General features: G+C 43.5%; 1 protein-coding gene across 3 annotated transcripts in view; it reads left to right on the forward strand.

The window, feature by feature from the left end:
- LOC138744465 (cGMP-dependent protein kinase 1-like) overlaps positions 1-20,920 on the forward strand; it is a 592,254-nt gene that overhangs the window by 535,867 nt on the left and 35,467 nt on the right. For all 3 annotated transcript variants that reach the window (XM_069900680.1, XM_069900681.1, XM_069900682.1), the window contains exons 10-11: positions 3,488-3,584; positions 18,737-18,876. In XM_069900680.1, coding sequence (XP_069756781.1) covers positions 3,488-3,584; positions 18,737-18,876 — 237 coding nt within the window. The remainder of the gene's footprint in view (positions 1-3,487; positions 3,585-18,736; positions 18,877-20,920) is intronic.

The following is a 20,920-nucleotide window of genomic DNA, read 5'->3' on the forward strand; positions in this document are numbered from 1 at the left end:
TGGGGAATTTCAGCAAGGTAGACCTGGTCTTCAAGGTGGGCCCAAAGATGGAGCAAATAGATATTCTAAATCTGTTACTGAAGTCACGACTTCCACAGTTGATTCTGCAGGAGTGAAAGTCCTCAAATCCCATTCAAGAGGAACAGTTTAACAGTAAATGTTCAGGCTTACATTTCAGACATTTGAGGAAAATGTAGCCAGCTACTTTGAACAATTTCAAAGAAATGATAAAACATTATTTATGATAAATATGAGCAATTGTGCCATGATACATCAGATCAGGTCTCCCATTCGAAAGAAACAACAGCTTGTATTAACAGATTAAATCGATCATGGGGTATTTCTTAGGAAAGTTAAAAAATACAAGGTGTGACACTGAGACACTAGACACATTAATCATTCAATTGTCAATAATTAGACAAAAAATGAAACATCAAGTTTTAAGGATTGTCTTTAACGGAGGGAAGAAAAGCAGGGAGGACAGGATTGGAGAGGAAATTCTAGAGTAGCTGAAGGTATGGTTGCCATTGGCGAAAAAAAGCAAGAAGGAAAATCAACAAAAACAAGAAAGCAATTGGGAGTTCTAGATCTTTTCAGAAAATAAATTGAAGTTACAAATTTATAGCCTCACCTCTCATCCCTTGGAAGAGGAGGACAAGCAAGGAGATGTGAGAGGTGCCAATTCTGACCAGGTTCAAGAAAGGAGATAAATATAGCAATGGCCTCCCTACTATTGGCTGTAAAGGAAGGCATAGCCAGGTTCCTTTTTTACTACTTCTTCCCAGTGACCAGAGAATGGTTCGGTGTTCATTGACTATGAAAGAAATGCTGAGAGCAGCATTAAATCCTGCACATTTGCTTTTTTTTCCGGCTTCCCCAAAGCTACTCATTACTTTGATCAAGGGAGGCCCTGGAACATTCTCCATAGAAATTCATTTGCAAGTTCTACCTGCTACATAATATCATGCAAGTCGTGATCTTATCCAAATGGTCCACTGCAAATCTCTGTGTGGACTAGTATCAAGTAAGGCTGTGACATCACCCAAAACAATGTTACCCACGTTGCTGTGCCTCATCTCCCATACGCTTCCAATTAGAATGCAGCTCATCTGCAGGACAAACAGGAAATAATTCATCAGCTGCACTCATAAACCAAGGTCAGCCTTTCAAGCTGCTATGTGCAGATAATACTGGTAAATGCACATGTTTGGAAGTTGAACCAGACATGGTCAGGAAACAAGCTTGTCTTCTGATACTGGGAGCAAGTAGGACCTCCTATATGCTCCTCATTTGGCTGCAACCGCAGGTAAGTCCACACCTGTAGTTGCCCAGAATGCTCTTCCTCTGAATGGGTAGAGTATACATCACCACCCTTGCAGAGATCTGCCAACTGCAGGTAGTATATCTGTGGTGATACACCACTAGCCGACTGCAGGAGGCCACCTGTGCAACCTGCAGCAAGAGTACTGGAGGACAAGGCAACACCTGGCAGGCTGTCAATCAGCTGACCTGAATAGACCAATCCCTAACCAGTCGGCTGCCAATCACCCTCCGGTATATAAGCTACATCCGGCCCCTCGAGGCACAGCTACTCTCACAACCAGCTCTGTGGAAGTTTGTGTGGAATAAAGCCTGTTGAACAGACTTTATGTCTTGTGTCTGCTTTTCTGCTCGATAGCGCATCACAATATCGACTGGTCCAAAAGTGCTGAGATTGAACAGCAAACGTGATAACGTTTAGACAATGTCTTCGAAACTTTCCACAAACCAATCCAACTCCTGTGAAAAAGAAAGTTTTGCACAGTGTCGCTCAAGGCAGCTAATATGTGGTCTCAGTATTGATCCATTAGGTCTCACTTCCTTTGCTGCCTTCCAGTTCCACTCATGCCACAGTTTTAATTTCATGTCTCAGTGAACTCATGAAATTGCTATGCCTGGAGTTAAACTGGAAGACTGCAAACACATTCACTCTTAATGAATGATAACTATTTTTATGTTGGCAGTACAATTCTCCCAAGGAGGTTTCCCAGTCCACTGCCTGGTACTAAATCTGGAAGAGGTTGGGGCACATCAGTTTTCTGACCTTCTGACATACAGATTTAACTCCTGTCCTCTACATAACCCTATGTTCTTGAGGGTTTTAATGTCCTTAATGATTCTAATGAGCATCTGAGCAAAATGTTGAGCCAGTGTGAGTTCCAGGGAGACACGAGGGTCATCAATCCAGGAGGGAGGAGAGGTCATCACGGGTGATTTTTTTTAATGCTGATGCCTGGATTGAAAAGAATGGATCCAAGAGATTGTATTAATGTTGTTGGTTGGGCACGTTTGACTCAAACTGGACATCACATCAAAAGCAGCATTCAGATTGAGAAGGATGCAAAAATATCGTTTAATTGTGGTTGCAGTCCATTTGTGACTGATGACCCTAGTGCCTCCTGCCTCTGAGTTCATGAAAGGTGTGTGAATTATATGGTCAATAAGCTTTTTCAATGTAATTATAATGTATGCAATATGAAAGAGTTATTAAATTAAGATGACTGCGGAATATGAATAAAATATCATCCTTTTTGTTCACAATGTGAGACTGAAATAGGGCTCTCAAATTGAACTACTCTATGAAGTTGGCTAAAGGCCAATTATGTGTTCATGTGGTCAACTCTTTTTTTAGCGACCAGTTGCCTCTCCAATGTGCATATCATCAAATGTTTCTCCTCATAGCAGGGCGCACTGGATGTTGTTAATTTTAGAACTGCATGCATGCTAGTTAATGTATGTGGGGCTTTTACACACTCTTCTATTTTTCTCAGACTCTATGTCATCTATGACCTTTTGGTCAGAATGGTCTTTCATACTCATCAACCACTGACAGTGTGGTCAGAAATTGTAACTTACATAAGCAAGATTCAAGCAACTTGTGAAATCTCTTAACAACTTCAATCCCACGGAGACTTCTTTGTAGGGTCTGCTGAGAATTATTCCCCAGTACAAAACAGGACGTCATTTCTTGCCAGAGACTTTTATGGACTTGCTAATTCTGGACCCACCCATCTCGAGAATCTTTGCCAACTGCACAGAGGAAATGGTTTGGAGATAACTCAGATAGGGAGTTGTGGCAACCTAAAACACTTTCTTTTCCTTGCCTCGAAAGATTGATGATTAAAATCTGTAACAAAATAGCCTTGCCAATGCAAAACAAGGAGAAAGAAAGCCGTAAGCAGAACACACATTACCAGATATTTTTTGACAAGTTGTGATAGTAATTTCTCTGACTTGATGGATATGGCGAAGCTGCAGAATTTAAACATTTCTATTTTGGATTTCTTGGTCCAGAACATGGTCAATTTATGTAACAAAATCTAGGCCTCAGCTGAAGGACCCTCAGCTGGCAGATTGATCTCAAAGTTCTGTGGTCCTGTACAATGCTGAAAAAGTGCTGCTTCATCACAACTAAAAACTTTCCATTTTTTCATCTAACAAAATCTAGATATGAAGCTGAGTCTGCCTTCTTTTCAAACCTGAAGTTATGTGACTTTAACATAATTGACACACTGGGAGTTGGAGGATTTGGGAGAGTTGAGCTGGTACGTATATTTTTTTCTTTCAAGTAACTATGCATCTCTTACTCTTAATTGTTTAAAGAATGAAGTTATATTTATGTGGCATCTTTTGCAACTTTTTATATCTATATCTAAATATTCCATATCTTTTAAAAAAGTACTTTCTAAGTGTAGTTTTGGTTATGAGGAATAAGGCGTAAAGTGTTGCTTGATGTCAAGATAATAAGAAAGAAATGTTTCCACTGAGTTAGGGAGTATCCCAACACCACATATTTTCTATAAAGAAAATGCCAGTTATTGCTGGTGTCTCAAACTTCACCCACTTCCCTTGAAATTACCGAACATGAACTTTTATGAGCCTCATCAATGGAGAGAATTATTTCTTGCTTTCTGAGTCGCTGTTAAAGAGGAAATATAGAGATACACCGAGAATTCATGAACTGAATAAATGGATTGGTAGGAATGTCTCCTCCACAATCTCCATCAATAGCAGAGCACTACAGGGCTCTGTTCTTAGCCCCCTGCTCTACTCACTTTTGCTAACTTCAGGGATTAGATGGAACTAGAAAAACATTGTTGTTGCTGTCATCCACAGAAATATTTAATGTGGTGGGTGAGGCCCTAAATGCTCGAATGAGCTGGCAATGATATTACTTTCCTGAGTAAACAATTGCAGGGTTTACCAATATCTGTCAGAGCCTGGAAAGGGAGATTTCTGGCTGTGATTGAAATTAAATGCAGAACAATGATTTGGGCATGTATTACTCATGGACATTGAGAAGGAGTGGCAGAAATCACAGGAGAGGACATCCCAGGAAAGTCATGAGCCAAGAAAGTGCCCTAATATTCAATGCAGCATGAGCTGTCAGCATGGGGCAGCATGTACGAAGGTAGTGTCATTGAGTTGATCTGAGACGTGGTCAGAGATCTATATCATCTTCTGGAACTAGACCTGCATCCAAGGAGTAACATCCGCTCTAAACGAGGCACTGCAAAGGTCAGCCAGCGGGCTGTTCACTGTACACAGCAGTAGTAGATGCTCTTATCATCTTTCCTCATTTAGACCAGCATTGGCAAGGGAGACACAATATTCTGAAATGCATAGTATTCCCAAGGAAGATTGATTGCACTGCCCTTGGTGTTCACATACCTGCAGAAAATACCCTCCCTTTTATGAGCCGAGTTCCTGTTTCACCGGGGTAGGTCCAGATCATAGGTGCACAGTGGAAAATGTTACTTGTAAATTTTTTGAAAGCAGACTGACCGCCTGCAAATTTTATGTTTATACCTTCCCTCATGGAGTAAAAATATCAAGTTTTGAATATATGTCCTCCAAATCTTCCTTGCAGAATGTTGAGGCATGTAGCATCCTATGAATTTATTGCATTGAAAAATGGAGGTGGAGGTTTGGCTCTGCCCAAAACTAGATTGATATCTTATTAATATATCTGATTATATTTAAAATTATCTGATGTCCCACATACTCTGTGGATGAGGCTTTCCTGATAAATTGGTTCATATTGTGGCGGCACATATATTCGTAGCGAACCGGCCCCGCTTGTACCGCCTCGCCGGCAGGGCAGCTGCTAATACAAGGGGCCGTCGGGGTGCCTCCTTGCCTCATGGTTTGAATTGAGCGTGCGCCTCAGGTAGTGTGATGACATCACCGCACACGCGGAGGCGGAGGTCACACTGCCCTTAAAGGGGTGCACGTGGGTTTTGAATTAAACTGCCGTTGAAAACCCCAACGTGGTGGTTGAGAGTCTCTTGCCTCGTAGCTCCTGCTACATTGGTGACCCCAACAAATCCAGACATTTTTCTGGCCTCTCACTGTGGATCCCTTAGCGATCAACATAGTCGTGGTGAAACTGCCCCCCTTCTGGACACATCACCCACGTACGTGGTTCGGTCAGATGGAAGCACAATTTCGCCTCAGAAACATTTCTTCAGATGCCACAATGTTTTAACACGTCGTGAGTGTATTCGATGAAGAGACCACAAGCAGGGTGGATGACTTCATCCACAACCCGCCAGAGGATGGTAAATATCCCGCCCTCAAGAACCTCCTCCTCGGAACCTTCGGCCTCTCCCAGCGTCAGCGCGCCTCCAGGCTCCTACATCTGGATGGGTTGGGAGACAGAACCCCGTCTGCCCTGATGGACGAGATGCTGGAATTAGCAGAGGAATACAAACCGTATTTTCTGTTCCAGCAAATCTTCTTCGAGCAGATGCCTGAGGACAGACAGCTCCTGCTGGCAGATGAAGACTTCTCCGACCCATGGTGAGTTGCGGCCCGCGCGAACGTTCTCTGGCAGACCAACCGGGAGAACGAGCCCACCCTCAGCCAGGTCACCTGCCCAGGGCCCAGTTGGCCGCAAGCACCCCCCCAAAGCATGCCGGAAGAGCACCACCCCTCCTTGTGTTTCTATCATCAGCGCTGGGGGGGCTCAAGCCTGCAAGTGTAGGCAGCCCTGTACCTTTCAGGGAAATGACTCGGCAGCGGCTGGCCACGTAAATAGCCTCCTGCACATGACCGACAAGTCCACTGGGCGATGGTTCCTAGTAGATACTGGAGCGAAGCTGAGCATGCTCCCCCCGACAGCTCTCGAGACCCACACCCGATCACAGGGCCCTACCCTCTGGGCAGCTAACAGATCCGCCATCAGGACCTTCGGAACTTTCAGAGCGCAGATCCAGATCAGAAAGGACAGGTTCCGCTGGAAGTTTGTGCTGTCCTCGGTGGGCACGGCGCTATTGAGGGTCGACTTCCTCTGGACGCGCAGCCTATTAGTGGATATCAAGGGCAAGTGGTTAATTAATGCCCGCACCTTTCAATTCATCCGCCTGGATGCCACAGATGCGAGCAACCTGGGGATAGCCACCATCAGCACCTCCAAGGACGAATACACAAGTATCCTCGATGAGTTCCCTTCCATCCTGAAGCCACAGTTCACCGCCGCCATGCCTCAACATGCACTCCCTACCATCACATCGCAACCCAGGGCCCCCCGCTTCACACCAAACCCAGACGATTACCCCCAGAAAAGCTGCAACTGGCCAAAGAAGAACTCTCCCGACTGCAGGAACTGGGAATCCATAGATCCGACAGCCCCTGGGCCTCCCCCCTCCACATGGTCCCCAAGACTTCAGGGGGTTGGCACCCTTGCGGGGACTATCATAACCTTAACTATGTGACCATGCTGGACTGATATTCCATCCCGCATATTCAAGACTCCTCGGCGAACTTGCACGGCTCCCAAGTGTTCTCAAATGTCGAACTGGTACGGGGCTACCATCAAATCCCGGTCTATCCTGATGACATCAGTAAGACCGCAATCGTCACCCCGTTCAGCCTTTTTGAATTCTTGTGGATGCCCTTCAGGTTAAAAAATGCTGCCCAAACTTTCCAGTGCCTGATGGATGCGGTGGGCAGAGTCTTGGACTTTGTGTTCATCTGTCTCAATGACATCCTCATCGCCAGTCGAGACCGAGACGAGCACAAGGTCCATCTCCATGCACCGTTTGCCCGTCTGGCAGAGTTCGGCCTCACAGTCAATGTAGCCAAGTGACAGTTCAGCAGGCAGTCCCTGCAGTTCCTGGGCCATACCATCTCGGCGGCTGGAGCCGCCCTGGCACCAGAGAAGGTTGCAACTGTGCACCAGTTCCCGAAGCCAACCGCCCTCAAGTGCCTGCAGGAGTTTGTCAGCATGGTGAACTTGTACCACCAGTTCATCCCTGGGGCAGCCCGCAACATGCGGCTGTTATTCACACTGATCGCCATGAAGGACAAAGTTCTGATATGGCCAGAAGAGGCGGAGGATGCTTTCGCTGCAATGAAAGGCGCTCTAGTGAGCGCCACTCTATTAGCCCACCCATGGCCGATGCTCACACCGCACTGTCAGTGGACGTGTCGGCCATGGCCATTGGAGGAGTTCTGGAGCAATGGGTCAATGGCCAGTGGTGCCCGCTCACCTTCTTCAGCAGGTTCCTCCGGAACTAAAATACAGCGCCTTCGACAGGGAGTTCCTGGCCCTGTACCTGATCATTAGGCATTTCCGATATTTCCTGGAGGGCAGACCATTCACCGTGTTCACCGACCACAAGCCACTCACACAAGCTCTCGCGATGGCAAATGACCCCTGGTCGGCTCGCCAGCAGCGGCACTTATCCTAGGTGTCAGAATTCAACACCGACATCTGGCACCAGGCAGGTAAAGACAATGTTGTGACAGATGCACTTTTACAGCCCACCATCCTCATCCTTGCCCCCGGCCTGAACTACGCCCAGTTAGCGCAGGCCCAGAGGGAGGATGTGGAAACACAGGGCCTCCACACCGCCATTACAGGACTCCAACTTTGGAACCTTCGGTTGCTGGGCAGCCCAGACATGGTGCTCTGCGATGTTTCCACCGGCCCTGTAGTCCCGCCGCAGTGGAGGTCGCAGGCTTTCAGCATGGTCCATGACTTGGCCCACCTCTCAGTCAAGACATCGGTTTGGATGGTGGCAGAGGTTTTGTGTGGCATGGGCTCAAAAAACAAGTAGCCCAGATGGCGAAGAGCTACACGCAGTGCCAAACCTCCAAAGTCGACCATCTCACAAAGCCCCGATACAACAGTTCGAATCTGCAGCCAAGAGATTCCCACACATACAAATGGACATTTTGTCCCCCTGCCAGTGTTCAGGGACCCCCGCTACTTGTTGACGGTGGTCGACCAAGTGACAAGGTGGCCGGAAGCCATGCCACTGAAAGACACTTCCGCCGAGACGTGCACCAGGAACATACTCGTTCACTGGATCGCCAGGTCTGGAGTCCCAGCGCACATTACCAGCGATAGATGTGCCCAATTCACTTCTGCCCTCTGGGCGCAAGTGGTGAGCTACACCACGGCATATCACCCTCAAGCCAACAGCCTAGTGGAACGATGAGTTGGGCGGATGAATGGCCCCTGGGTTCTGCTCGGCATCAGGACGGCCCCGAAGAAGGATCTGGAGGTATCATCCACAGAGTTGGTTTATGGCGCACCATTGTCGCTACCCGGAGAGTTTTTCAGCCCAGACACAGACTCGGCAGCCGACAATCCGACCTTATTGGCAGACCTTCGGAGTAAGCTCGCCTTGCTAGCCCCCCCCACCTCCGTCCCACCATGATGACCGTCCCGCCTGCCAAAGGAACTGGACGCAGCCGAGTACATTTTCATCCAGCAAGGTTTGCACACCACTCCCCTGCAGTGCCCTTATGAAGGCCCCTACAGAGTCCTGCAGCAATCGGGCAAGACTTTCACTTTAGACATTGGGGGCAAAGGAAAACTATTCACGATCGACCATTAGGGGACCTCCTTGCCTCATGGTTTGGACTGAGTGCACGTCTCAGGCAGTGTTATGACGTCACCGCCCACAAAGGGGGTGGAGCTCATACTGCTTTAAAGGGGCACGCATGGGTTTTGAACAAAACTCTCATTGAAATCCCCAGCGTGGTCATTTTGAGTCTCTTTCCTCGTAGCTGCTGCTTATATATATCAGAGAGATATACTGGTATATATATTTATATGTATATTAAATATAAATTATTAAAAACATGAAAAATATATTAAAACATTTAATTGAAGTAAAATAAGTAAAATAAAATAAATAACCAAACTTGCCTTTGTTTCAGAATCTCCAAGTATGGAATTGCTATTGAAATGAGTGGGCACTGCAGGTTCAGCTGGCACATGATTGCCGAGGTAGATTTCCCAGCTCATCCCAGACAATTTGGCCCTCTTAGAAAGGACTCCTCACTTATGGCTAGATAGCTGTACCAGGATAGGCAAACAAGTCCTCCGGTAGATGTTAAAAACCTGAGGTACCAGCGCCAGGCTGTTTTCTTCCTTCTGCCAACCCGCCATTTTCTCCTCATTTCAGAAAGACTGCTCTTTCTCCCAGCTGAGAAAATTGAACAGAGGTTGGCAAGACATAGCAATGTTTGTGGAATTATTGCAAAAAAAAATACTTCCTTTCAATGCAATAGATAAAATAGCTTGTCAAATAATGCACAATTCAAGGAGAGTGGAAAAGTTCAATATTGCATGATGACTTTTAGAAAGTAAATTATAGCGTTCATCTGAGGCCCTAAGGATATTATCAATGCCGCAGTGGTAACAGGCCCTGGTATTGACTGAGGAAGGCAATATCTGGCTAGGGAGAATAGAGAGTGATAGGAAATGAGACTTTATGCTCATCACACAGGTCCTCAATTTAATCCTGAAATAAGAAAATACAGCTGTTGTAAATCTGTAATAAAAACCGTAAATGCTCAAAATACTTAGCATACATGGTAAGAGAATATTTTAGGTCTTCATTGGCCTCAGACTTAAAATGCCATATATTTCTCTTCCCTGACATGTTGTCTGGCCTGAGTCCTTCTGGCAATTGTCTTTAAACCATTTAATCCTGTTTGCTTCAAGCACAGGAAGAAGAACTGGAATTTGGCACATTGATTTTAATCATCAAATGTACCAAAAAAGCTTCATTTTGTATGCTTCTCAGGCCAATCAACTCAAAAATAATAAATAAACAACAGAGTCGGGAGTAATGTTGCAATAAATCACGCAGTGTAGGTTATAGATCAGGATGGGCAACCTTTTATTTAAAATTCACATTCCACATTAAGTAATCCCAATGTGATTAGCAAGGGATTGCTTAAGGTGGTATATGGGTGGAAGGAAGAAGTTTGAAAACCACTGTTTTAATCCTACCTAATTGACTCGTTATGTGCACGGTTTCATTACTCCAAAGGAAATAGACCACTGACAATTTTTCTCAAGCAAAGAATTTCTGAAAAAATTGGGTCTAGAGCAGTGATTCTCAACCTTCCCTTCCCACTCACCGACAACCTTAAACAGCAACCTCCTTTGAAGAAGACCGCAGAGCCCACCTCACTGACAAAAGACAAAGGAGGAAAAACCCAACACCCAACCCCAACCCACCAATTTCCCCCTGCAACCGCTGCAACCGTGTCTGCCTGTCCCGCATCGGACTTGTCAGCCACAAACGAGTCTGCAGCTGACTTGGACATTTACCCCTCCATAAATTTTCGTCTGCGAAGCCAAGCCAAAGAAGAGACCCATCACAGAGCACTTACGGCATAGGGATTACTTAAGGTGGAGTGTGCGGTTTTTTTTAAAAAGGATCCCCACCCTTGGTATAGAGAAATAAACAATGTTCAGGGAATGTCACAATCAGTCAAAGAAGGTTCCAACACATAGTACAGGTTTAGAGAAAAATACAGATAAAACAGGGCAAGGGCATTATCATTTGCCAGCGAGGGACACATTTAAGCATCCGATCACAGCAGGAAATAAACTGACCTTGTAATTCATGTTTTCAAATATGAATTTCAGTCCTGATGAGGGTGGGAGTGGGGTGGGGGAGAGCATCAGTGGGGTGCGATGGGACTTTTCTACAGTAGCAGCTTTCCTGAGACAATGGGAGTCAATACTTTCCAGAGTGCACCTGTCACAGTTTGATATTCAACAACATCAAATCTCCTCAGATTCTTTAGAAAGTAGATGTGTGGGTGTACCTCCTTCATGGTGGCCTCAGTGTGCTGGCTCCAAAAAAGGTCTTTTGAGATTTGGCTACTCAATGAAGTTGCAGTCATGGTTGCAACAAGGATCGTCACATTCCTCCTCCTCTTCTTCATCTTCCTCCTCTTCTTCATCGTCGTCCTCATCATCCAGCAACTCCTGCTTTCCATTCAGTGGCTTTGGGGAGAGTAGAATGACTGCAGCAAAGCAGCAAAGATCCACAATGCTAACATGAATTCAGGGCATCAGATTCCACACCTGATCTTGTGAGTCTGGGCAAAACAGTTCACCCAGATAAAGTTTTCCCAGATATCTTGACCCATTGCAGCGTAACGAAATCTCATCGTTGATTTATTTTGATTAAATTTTGAAGCTCACTTTTAGTGAGAGAGGGCGATTGTTTCCTTGACAATTCAACTATTAAGCATCTCATCATTTCCTCTGTATTTGTTATTTTTTTCACTCTTGGCAAACTCCTGTTGCACCACACATGGCAACTAATCAAATTAAGAATGAAAATTCAATTGGAGCCATTATTTTCATGGGGGTGTTCTGCTTGACATGGTTGCATCCAAGGACTGTTCAGATGCTGTGTTGTTAAAGTTGACCCGCGCTGTAATAAAACAAACAACAGCAGCACAAAAGAGCATGCAACCACTTCTTTATTGTATTACGATAGCAGGAGTGAGGGGTACAAAGAAAGAGTAAACAACGGGACTTGTACTCTGCACTGCTCCTTGTACAGCTAAGATAGTCCCTTAGGCAGGTGCCTACCTGCAGTTTTACATATTTTTTTTTCCCTTTGGCAATTTAATGTTTTTGCTACTTATTTTCTTCATCACTACTTCTGTCCTTAGCAGTTTCCGTGATTTACAACCCAGCAGCTTTTAGATACGCTATATCTCTTATTTAATACTCCCATCCCATTCCAGTCACCCTATGTTTTTCAGCTGTGGACTGCTTAATCTACTAAACCATTAACTCTTTGTTGGCCTACCTACTACAGCAGAAGTCCCCATCCCTTAATTTTTCACATTCCCTCATTTTAACATTTCATGATAACTACTTTTAACAATTTAGTTTCAAGGCATGAAAGGATGAATCAAAAGAATCACAAAAGCAGTTCAACCAATAGACTGATGGATAAATTTTGTCCACCATCCCTTTAAAGGCCTCCAAGATGGTCCCAGGGGTTGTAATTGTGGAATTGTTTTTCCTATTTTCTGGTCTTCATATATCATTTCTTTGATGTGGTTTGCTAAATAGGTGATATTTTCTGAAGCACTGGGAATATGAGTACAGCATTCCTATCCTATTACTGCACATGTTCCCCCTTTTTCTGCCAAATGTAAATCTAAAGCTAATCGGTTTTATAAGGCCACCATTTGTATGGCCACTGGTTCAGTGTTGAGTAATACTTGGAAGGGGCCCTTCCACCTTTGTACCAATGTTTTTTGCTTCCAATTTCTTATCAGAATGTAATTGCCAGGCTAGATTTTCAGTAAGGGTCCTTCTAAGTTATTCTCCTATTTTCTCTGAGTGTTACGTACCTCTGAATGCAGTCTTGAGAATTTCCATTCGTTCTTGTACATAATTAATCTTTTTTTTCACTAAGGGCATGTAGGTCAAGACACACTTCTACATTTTTATCTGCTACCCATGGTGTACGCAGCGGTTTTCCAAACAATATTTCCTCCAGGGTTAGTCCTTTGCTAGTGTCTGGTGTAATTCTCATTTCAAAAATGGCCAGAGGGAGTACTTTCAACCAGTTTATCCCTATTTCTTCAGTGAGCTTGGCCGACTTATTTTTCAATGTTCCATTTGTTCTTTCCACAATTCCACAATTCCTGTGGGTGATAGGCGCTGTGAAATTGTGGTCTTATTCGGAGATGCCGGCATTGTTCTTCGTTTACTTCAGCGGTAAAATGTGGCCCATTGTCTGAGTTAATAATAGTCAGGAGTCCAAATTGGGCTATTATTTCCTGTAATATAATTCCTCCCATTGCTTCTGCTGCAGAATATACTGTTGGTATTGCCTCTATCCATCTAAAATGATCAATAGCAACAAGGCAGTACTTATAGCTGTGTACTCTCGGCAATTCTATAAAATCAATCTGTATACACTCAAATGGTCCCTTAGGCATTTGTTTCCTACCCGGAGGACACATGATTGCTTTACCAGGATTATTTTTCTGACAGGTGCCTTTCTTCGTGCCTCTGTTCCCAAACTAGTTTATCATGCCACTCCTACCATCCCCTCCTTACTCATTGCATGCATATAGTTAAGAAACACTGGTAAAAAATGCATCAGGGACACAAACTTGTCCAGCAGGGCTGGTCCATAACTGAATCTCAAGATTTATGGTGCACCCCTTCTGTTTCCATGGTTCAATTTGATTTGCAGGGGTGTTCTCCTGAAGTTTTAATACCCTCCACATGTCAGGCAGGTCGGTCTCTTCAACAGTTGTTCATCTGTGTCGGGATAGATGGTAAGGGGGGTCAATGGATAGTGCCAACTTTTGCAGTAGCATCCTGGTGGGCATTCCCCAGGGAAATGGGGCCCTGGGCTTTAGGGTGTGCAACACACTTAGTTATTGCCAGGTGAGAAGGTTGGGACAGAGAAGCCAACAGGTTAGACACAAGTGTTGCATCTTTAATAGGGGCACCCGAGGAGGTCAAGAATTTACGATGCTGCCACAGCACACCAAAGTCATGGGCAACTCCAAACGTGTACCGTGGGTCCGTCTAAATGTTTCCTTTAATGCGGGCGCATGTTGGAGCAAAGAGTTCATCTTCTTGTGCGGAGAGGGGGTGATGGAAGGCTACAGCCTCTACCACTGTATTGGTATCTTGTACAATAGAATAACTAGACCGTCACTGCCCTTTGAAATTTACAAAGATTGAGTCATCCACAAATCATGTTATGGCTCCATCAATCGGGCGGTTGGCGAGCAACATTCTAGTAAATCTCCTTTGTGCCTTATCATTTGCTGTCTATCTCCTACCTTGGTTTGCCCTTCCAAAAAAAAATGCATCACCTCACACTTGTTTGCATTAAACACCATCTGCCACATTCTCCTAGCTGGTCCAGATTTCTCTGCAAGCTTTGATAACCTTCCTCACTCTCCATAATGCCTCTGATCTTTGATTCATCAGCAAATTTGCTGATCCAATTCTCAACATTATCATCTAGATCATTGATATATACAACAAACAACAATGGTCCCAATATGGATCCCTGAGGCACACCACTGGCCACAGGCCTCTGATCTGAGAAGCAACCATACATTACCACCCTCTGTCTTCTCCCACACAGCCAATTCTCCTTGAATACCTATTGTCATAACCTTCTGAACTAACCTCCCTTGTGGGACCTTGTCAACGGCTTTACTAAAGTCCATGTAGATAACATCCACAGCCTTTCCTTCATCCACTTTCCTGGTAACCTCCTTAAAAATCTCCTCTAGATTTGTTAAACATAACTGACCACACACAAAGCCAAGCTGACCATCCTTAATCAGCCCGTGACTGTCAAAATACCTACATATCTTGTCTCTCAATATTCTAACTATTACTGGCGTCAGGCTTACTGGCCTATAATTATCTGCTATCCTCCAATCCTCTGGCACCTCACCCATGGCTAAGGACATTTTGAATATATCAGCCAGGCCCCTGAAATTTCTGCACTAGTCTCCCTCAAGGTCCGAGGGAATATATCTGGCCCAGGTGATTTATCTACCTTTATTTGCTGTAAGGCAACATGCATCTCTTCCTCCTTAATCACCATCTGTTCCATGACTTTTCTGTTTGTTTCCCTTCAGTCCTTATCCTCTATGCCAGTTTCCTGAGTAAATACTGGAAAAAAAACTATTTAAGATCTCCCCTATTTCTTGAGGCTCCACACATAATTGACCACTCTAATCCTCTAAGGCACACATGTTAAACTCTGGCCCAGATATAATTATATTTGGCCCGCAAGATCATATTAAATATATATGAGAGTTGGCCCGCTGGCCGCCGCGCAAGTATAGCGCATGCACAGCAGCAAGCACTTCCACAGCAGGCACAGCAGTACACCGATATAGTTAACGGGAAAGTTAATTAGATATTCACAGTGGCGCCGATACAATGGACCCGCCGCCTAGCTACAACGGACCTGCCGCCTAGCTCCATGTGGCTGGACGTGGTGGGTCACCTCCGCGTCTCCTTGAGCTTCATCTGTGGGCGGGTGCTGCTGGGCATCGGACTTTCCGCTGGGGTGGAGGTCGCGGTCGAGTTCCACCGCTCTCACGGTATTCCCGGTGAGATGGCGAGACCAGCGGGGACTCCTTGGGTTGTTGGCGGCGGTTGCGGCAGGCGGAGGCGGGGGCGGAGGAGGGAGAGGGGGCGGGGGGGGTGCCGCTCGGGTTTGCTGGCTGGGCTGGGGAGGGCTCCATGCAGACCTTCGCTCCCTGGCATGCTTCTCGGCAACGTGCGATACTTGGCTTAAAGGCTAGAGAGAAATATCATTTATTGAATATTTTATTTCTTATTTGTTAATGCGTTTTATGGAAAGAGTTTAACCAAAACTATTATTTTAATAAGAAAAAGTTTAACATTACATATGTTGAGAGAAAACATGCAGATGTTGAAAATTTTCAATAAATATTTAGTTCGGCCCTCGACTTAGTCCAAGTTTTTAATTTTGGCCCTCGGTGAATTTGAGTTTGACACCCCTGCTCTAAGGGACCAATTTTGACCCTTACTATCCTTTTACTCTTAATATGCTTATAGAACCCCTTCAGGTTTACATTCATATTGATCAAAAGACACTGAGTCTCATTATTTCTGTGCTTTATTTCTTGATTATCATGCCATTCACATTCTGCCTTTAAATCCTTCCAATCTTTTGTACATACCGCTATGCCTCTTCCGCTTATATTGCCCCTCCAACTACGTTCCTTTGTCCTCTGCCTTTCTTTTAAACCTTGCTCCTTTCATTCATTTATTCATTTTTCCTAACATTCTTTTTGCATAATAATTGTTCCACTTTCTCTATTACCCTCACAGACTACGTGTCATTCTTCAATGCCCAACCTTTTTGTTAATGCTGCTGACAATTGTTGATTGTCCTTTTGATGTTTTGGGTGCAAATAACACATTTGTTTCACCGGGGTCCCTCAATCACTTTTATCTAATGTTTGTCCCATTTTATCACTCATTATCTGAATTACAATTTATCCTGACCTTCTTTTAAATTTGACTCAGACTCACTTACTTCATACGTATTCTAAATGAACCCTGTAGTACCAGTGTAATCTTCCAAATGAACTTATTCCATACTCTTAATATTCCAAACAAAGATTTGTATAGCTTCCATACAATCATCTATATATCACCAAATCAACGTTTGCTAATTTGCACACTTCCTTCTTAGGTTTTCTGATTCTTTTTTGAATCTCGGCAGGGGGCCAGGTCTACCTCGGACAAGGGGCTGTAGTTCTCTAGGAGGCTGATGTAGGAGTCAGACACAAGGGATCTTTAGTTCTCCTTTCGCCTGCTTACTCGGTCCAGAATTACCCAGGTGTCCCAGTGAGATCCTGTCGACTACACCAATGTTAAAGTCAACCCATGCAGCAATAAAACAAACAACAGAAGAACTATAGAGCATACGATCACTTCTTTACTGTATTACGCTAGCAGGAGTGAGGGGTACAAAGAAAGAGTAAATATTGTAGCTCTGCTCTGATCCGCACTCAAAGAACACAACATCCTTGTGCATCTTATATAGTCTCTTAGACAGATGCCTATGTGCAGTTTAGCATGTTTTTTTTTCTTTTGGCCATCTGATGTTTTTCCTACTTCTGTCATTTGCAGTTTCTGTGATTTACAACCCAGCAACTTTCTGATATGCCATATCTCCTACTTAATACTCCCATCCCATTCCAGTCATCCTATGCTTTGCAGCTGTTCCCAACTGCAGAAGCCCCCTTCCTATAATTCTTTACAGTGTGATACTTAATTTATGCCATATTCTCACTTTTCCCTCTTCACTGTGGTAATATTGAACTCAATTATATCCATTTAGCTGTAGTTCCATTTAATTATTTGCTTTCATGAAGTTGAACGGCAGAACAAAAGGAAGATTATCAGTAAGCTGTAAGACACAGCAAAGATTCATGAAGACATTTCCAGGGCTGGAAGGTTTGAGAGATAAGGACAGGCGAGAGATATTTTTTCCCTGGAGTATAGGATACTGTGAGGTGACCTTATCTGTGCATATTAAATCATTAGGAGCTTAGTAAGCTGAATGGTTACAGTCATTTTCCAAGGTCAGAGTCTAAAACTAGATGGCATAGGTTTAAGGTGAGAGGGAAAAGATTTAAAGGGAATCTGAGGGGCACCTTTTTTACACATAGGATTTTCTGTAAATGGAATGAGCTGCCACAGGAGGTAGAGGCAGGTGCAATAATGACTTTTAAAAGACATTTGGACAGGTACAGATAGGAGAGGTTTAAAGGGATGCGGGCCAAATGCAGGCAAATGAAAGTAGATCAGGTAGACAATTTGGTCATCATGGACCAAACCAAGTTCTGTATGACTCCAAACCATCAGAAATCCTCCTTGCATCAGATTTTTTCTAGTTGAGGAAATTCTTCAGTTCTCATGTTTAACCACCATATTTTTGGACCTGCTGCAAGATCAAACAGTCACAAAAGCTCCTCCTGTCAACGATAGTTCTTCATATCTAGAAAGACCCTCACATTTTCATCTTATCTTATGTTGTTTATCCAGAGCTGGCTGTAAGGAGTTTGTACATTCTTCCCATATCTGTGTAGGTTTCCTCTGGGTGCTCTGGTATCCACACACCCTCTAAAAATGTATGGGATTTGTAGAAGAATTGGCGTATTTGGGTGCCATGAGCTCATGGGCTGAAAGGGCCTGTTACTGTGCTGAATGTCTAAATTTTTACATTTTAAAATGTAATTGTCTTGAAAATTGCCTGATTTACTCATTTAAACTTGCCCCACTTACATCAGTTTAAAGCAAATTTTTCAGATCAGAGGATAGATGTTATAAAATTGGAGATATAGTCTCAGGAAAATGAGTTTGCCACTTTAAAAAAAAAATCACCTTAGAGTCAATGAGATATATCTGAAGTGCCCTAACATTGGAAATCTAATGGCCTAGATATTGGCCATCACTGCCCAAAACTCCTTCAAAACATTGTGTCCACTTAATGGGGTCCTCAATTCAATACCTTACTCATGGGTGCTTTGGTATTACTCTGGAGGAGAAACCAGGACTTTTGTTGTTCCAGTCACCAGAGTGGAGTCCAGAAAAGAACTTCAAGGGATCATGGCAAGCATTGTAAACTGAATATTCAAATTTGTAAGTGCTCCAAGTAGCAAACATTATGTTGCTGATACCGAGTTGGGAATGGATAATTTCATAATTTAAAATGATGTGAGCTTTGTCTCTATTTTTTACATATTAATCCATCAAGTTCAATTAATTATGTATTATCTCCAGGTGTTGTAGTGAAATTATTTCTTGCAAAAGTAAACAACCAAAAGAAAATACATTTATTGGGAATGTATTTTTATAGTAAAACTGTATATTCTTCATCAGGTTCAGCTGAAGAGTGAGGAGTCCAAAACTTTTGCAATGAAGATCCTGAAAAAGCGACACATCGTGGACACACGACAACAGGAGCACATACGGTCCGAAAAGCAAATCATGCAGGAGGCTCATTCAGACTTCATTGTGAGGTAAGATGCCAGTGCTAACAGCATGGGCCAGAAAATAAAGTAATTAAAAATGGGACAGCCAAAATTGATCATGAAATATATATATAGGTCATCTAAATACAGCTTGTTATTTATTTAATATAGTCTCTATCCTGTAACATTCAAATGTACCTTTTCACTCCTCCACAAATCAGTTCTATATTTTTCTATATTATATTCTTTTTGTCTTAAGCCAGTCCTACTTTCTCTCCAGTGTAATCTGTCTAATTCCATTCTAATTCTTTACTCAGACTGTTATAATGAGTTACTTGCTATCACTTATGTAGTTGATAGCAAAGATGTCTTTAAAGGGAACCTGGATCGGTTTAGGTTCGAGTTCACATTTATTGTCATGTGAACCATCTTCATTGATTGAGGTTTATTAAACAGGAAGTCCAAGAATCTAGTTGCAGAGGGAGCACAGAGGCATTAATCCCGATCTTCAAGGATGAGGAGTTGATGAAAAGTAGTCTGACTCAGGTGTCTTTGGTGTCCAGATATTCTGGTGCCATGTGGAGGGCTAGGGAGATGACATCACCCATGGACCTGTTTGATGGTAGGCAAGCTGTCAAGGCTGGCTGGGAGACCAGATTTGTTAGGAGCATATAACCAGGCTCTCAAAGCATTTCATGGTGGCGGAGCCACTGGTCAGTAGAATGTTCCACATCTGACTAACTAATTCACCACTTAGTCAAGAACCATATCAATTTAAAGACACCCTTCTCATGGACCAGTTAGGGCTGTAATTGCAGCCTTACATATTTTGAGGAATTAGGGGATATGGGGAGAAGGCAGGTAGGTGGAGTTAGGTCATAAATTAGATCAGCCATGATCGTATTGAATGGCAGAGCAGGCTCGATGGGCCATTTTTGGCCTACTCCTGTTCCTACTTCCTATGTTCCTATGTAACATACCCTTTGAGCATTGTCTGATTATAAAAGGCACGATATGCATGCCTGACATAACATGTGCATTATTTATTATGTAGACATATCTATCTTTGAAAGAGATCACATCTCGGATTGTGAGGATGATAGCTGAGTTAAGGCGGAATAAAAAAATAATCAGGTACATTACGCAGGGCACTTATATCAATATAAGAACCTTGTGTACTTATGTGGCCATACAGAAGATCCTTTCCTCTGTAGAGAATGGCAAATCAAGGAGGACAGAATAATACAGTAACAATCAGACCATTGAAGTTTCAACTGTGTGCTGGAGCAGCAGACTTATAATGAAAGCTTTCTGAGCATTTTCTGGCAAATTAGATTCCAGCCTGCTGTAGTGAGAGACAAAAGTCCAAGATGCAGTTTAAATTCAATTGAGTCAAAATTTTGTTCAAAAAGGTTATTTAGTGTTTTTTTTTTCATATATGTAATACGTACAATGCTGTTGGTTGGGTTGAATCAACAGAATGGGTTAAAGTACTTGGTATATTGAGTAATTTTTCCCAAGAGTTTCATTGTTGGGTATAAGATTTGCAACACTGTATATTGATTTTTTTTTTAGTAAGTAATGATGTCAGCATATTTCCTGGCTATGTCAATAGCCACACAAAATATTGTAATTGCTTCCCTGCTATTGGTGAGAAATAACGAGAAAAACTCAGGAAGAATGGTGAAATCGGATCAGTGCATTTGTGGCCTAATAATGAATGGGAAGAAGAGACCATTTATTTGTGCTTCCCAGACGAGTAATCACGACATTGTGTCTGTGTTTTGAAACGTTTCCTGCACACACATTATTCCATTGGCCCGTGACCATCTGCATTTAGCATTGACCAATATGTTGCTTATCTCAGCTAATGGCAAATGACAAGAACGCATTTTCGAGTTCTGCCAGTTCCCTGCCATTACTTTGTTAGCAGCATCCTTGGAGGCCAAGAGATAGTCAACATTTCAAGTTGTGACCCTGCATCAGGATATGTGACTCCATTCAAATATGATACAGTTTGATGTCAAAAGCCAAGAAAATTCAGGGCTGGTCACTACATGGATGTTGACCATCCAGGAATACCAGCTTTACC

Source organism: Narcine bancroftii, chromosome 10 (genome assembly GCF_036971445.1).
Source record: "Narcine bancroftii isolate sNarBan1 chromosome 10, sNarBan1.hap1, whole genome shotgun sequence".
Taxonomy (NCBI): domain Eukaryota; kingdom Metazoa; phylum Chordata; class Chondrichthyes; order Torpediniformes; family Narcinidae; genus Narcine; species Narcine bancroftii.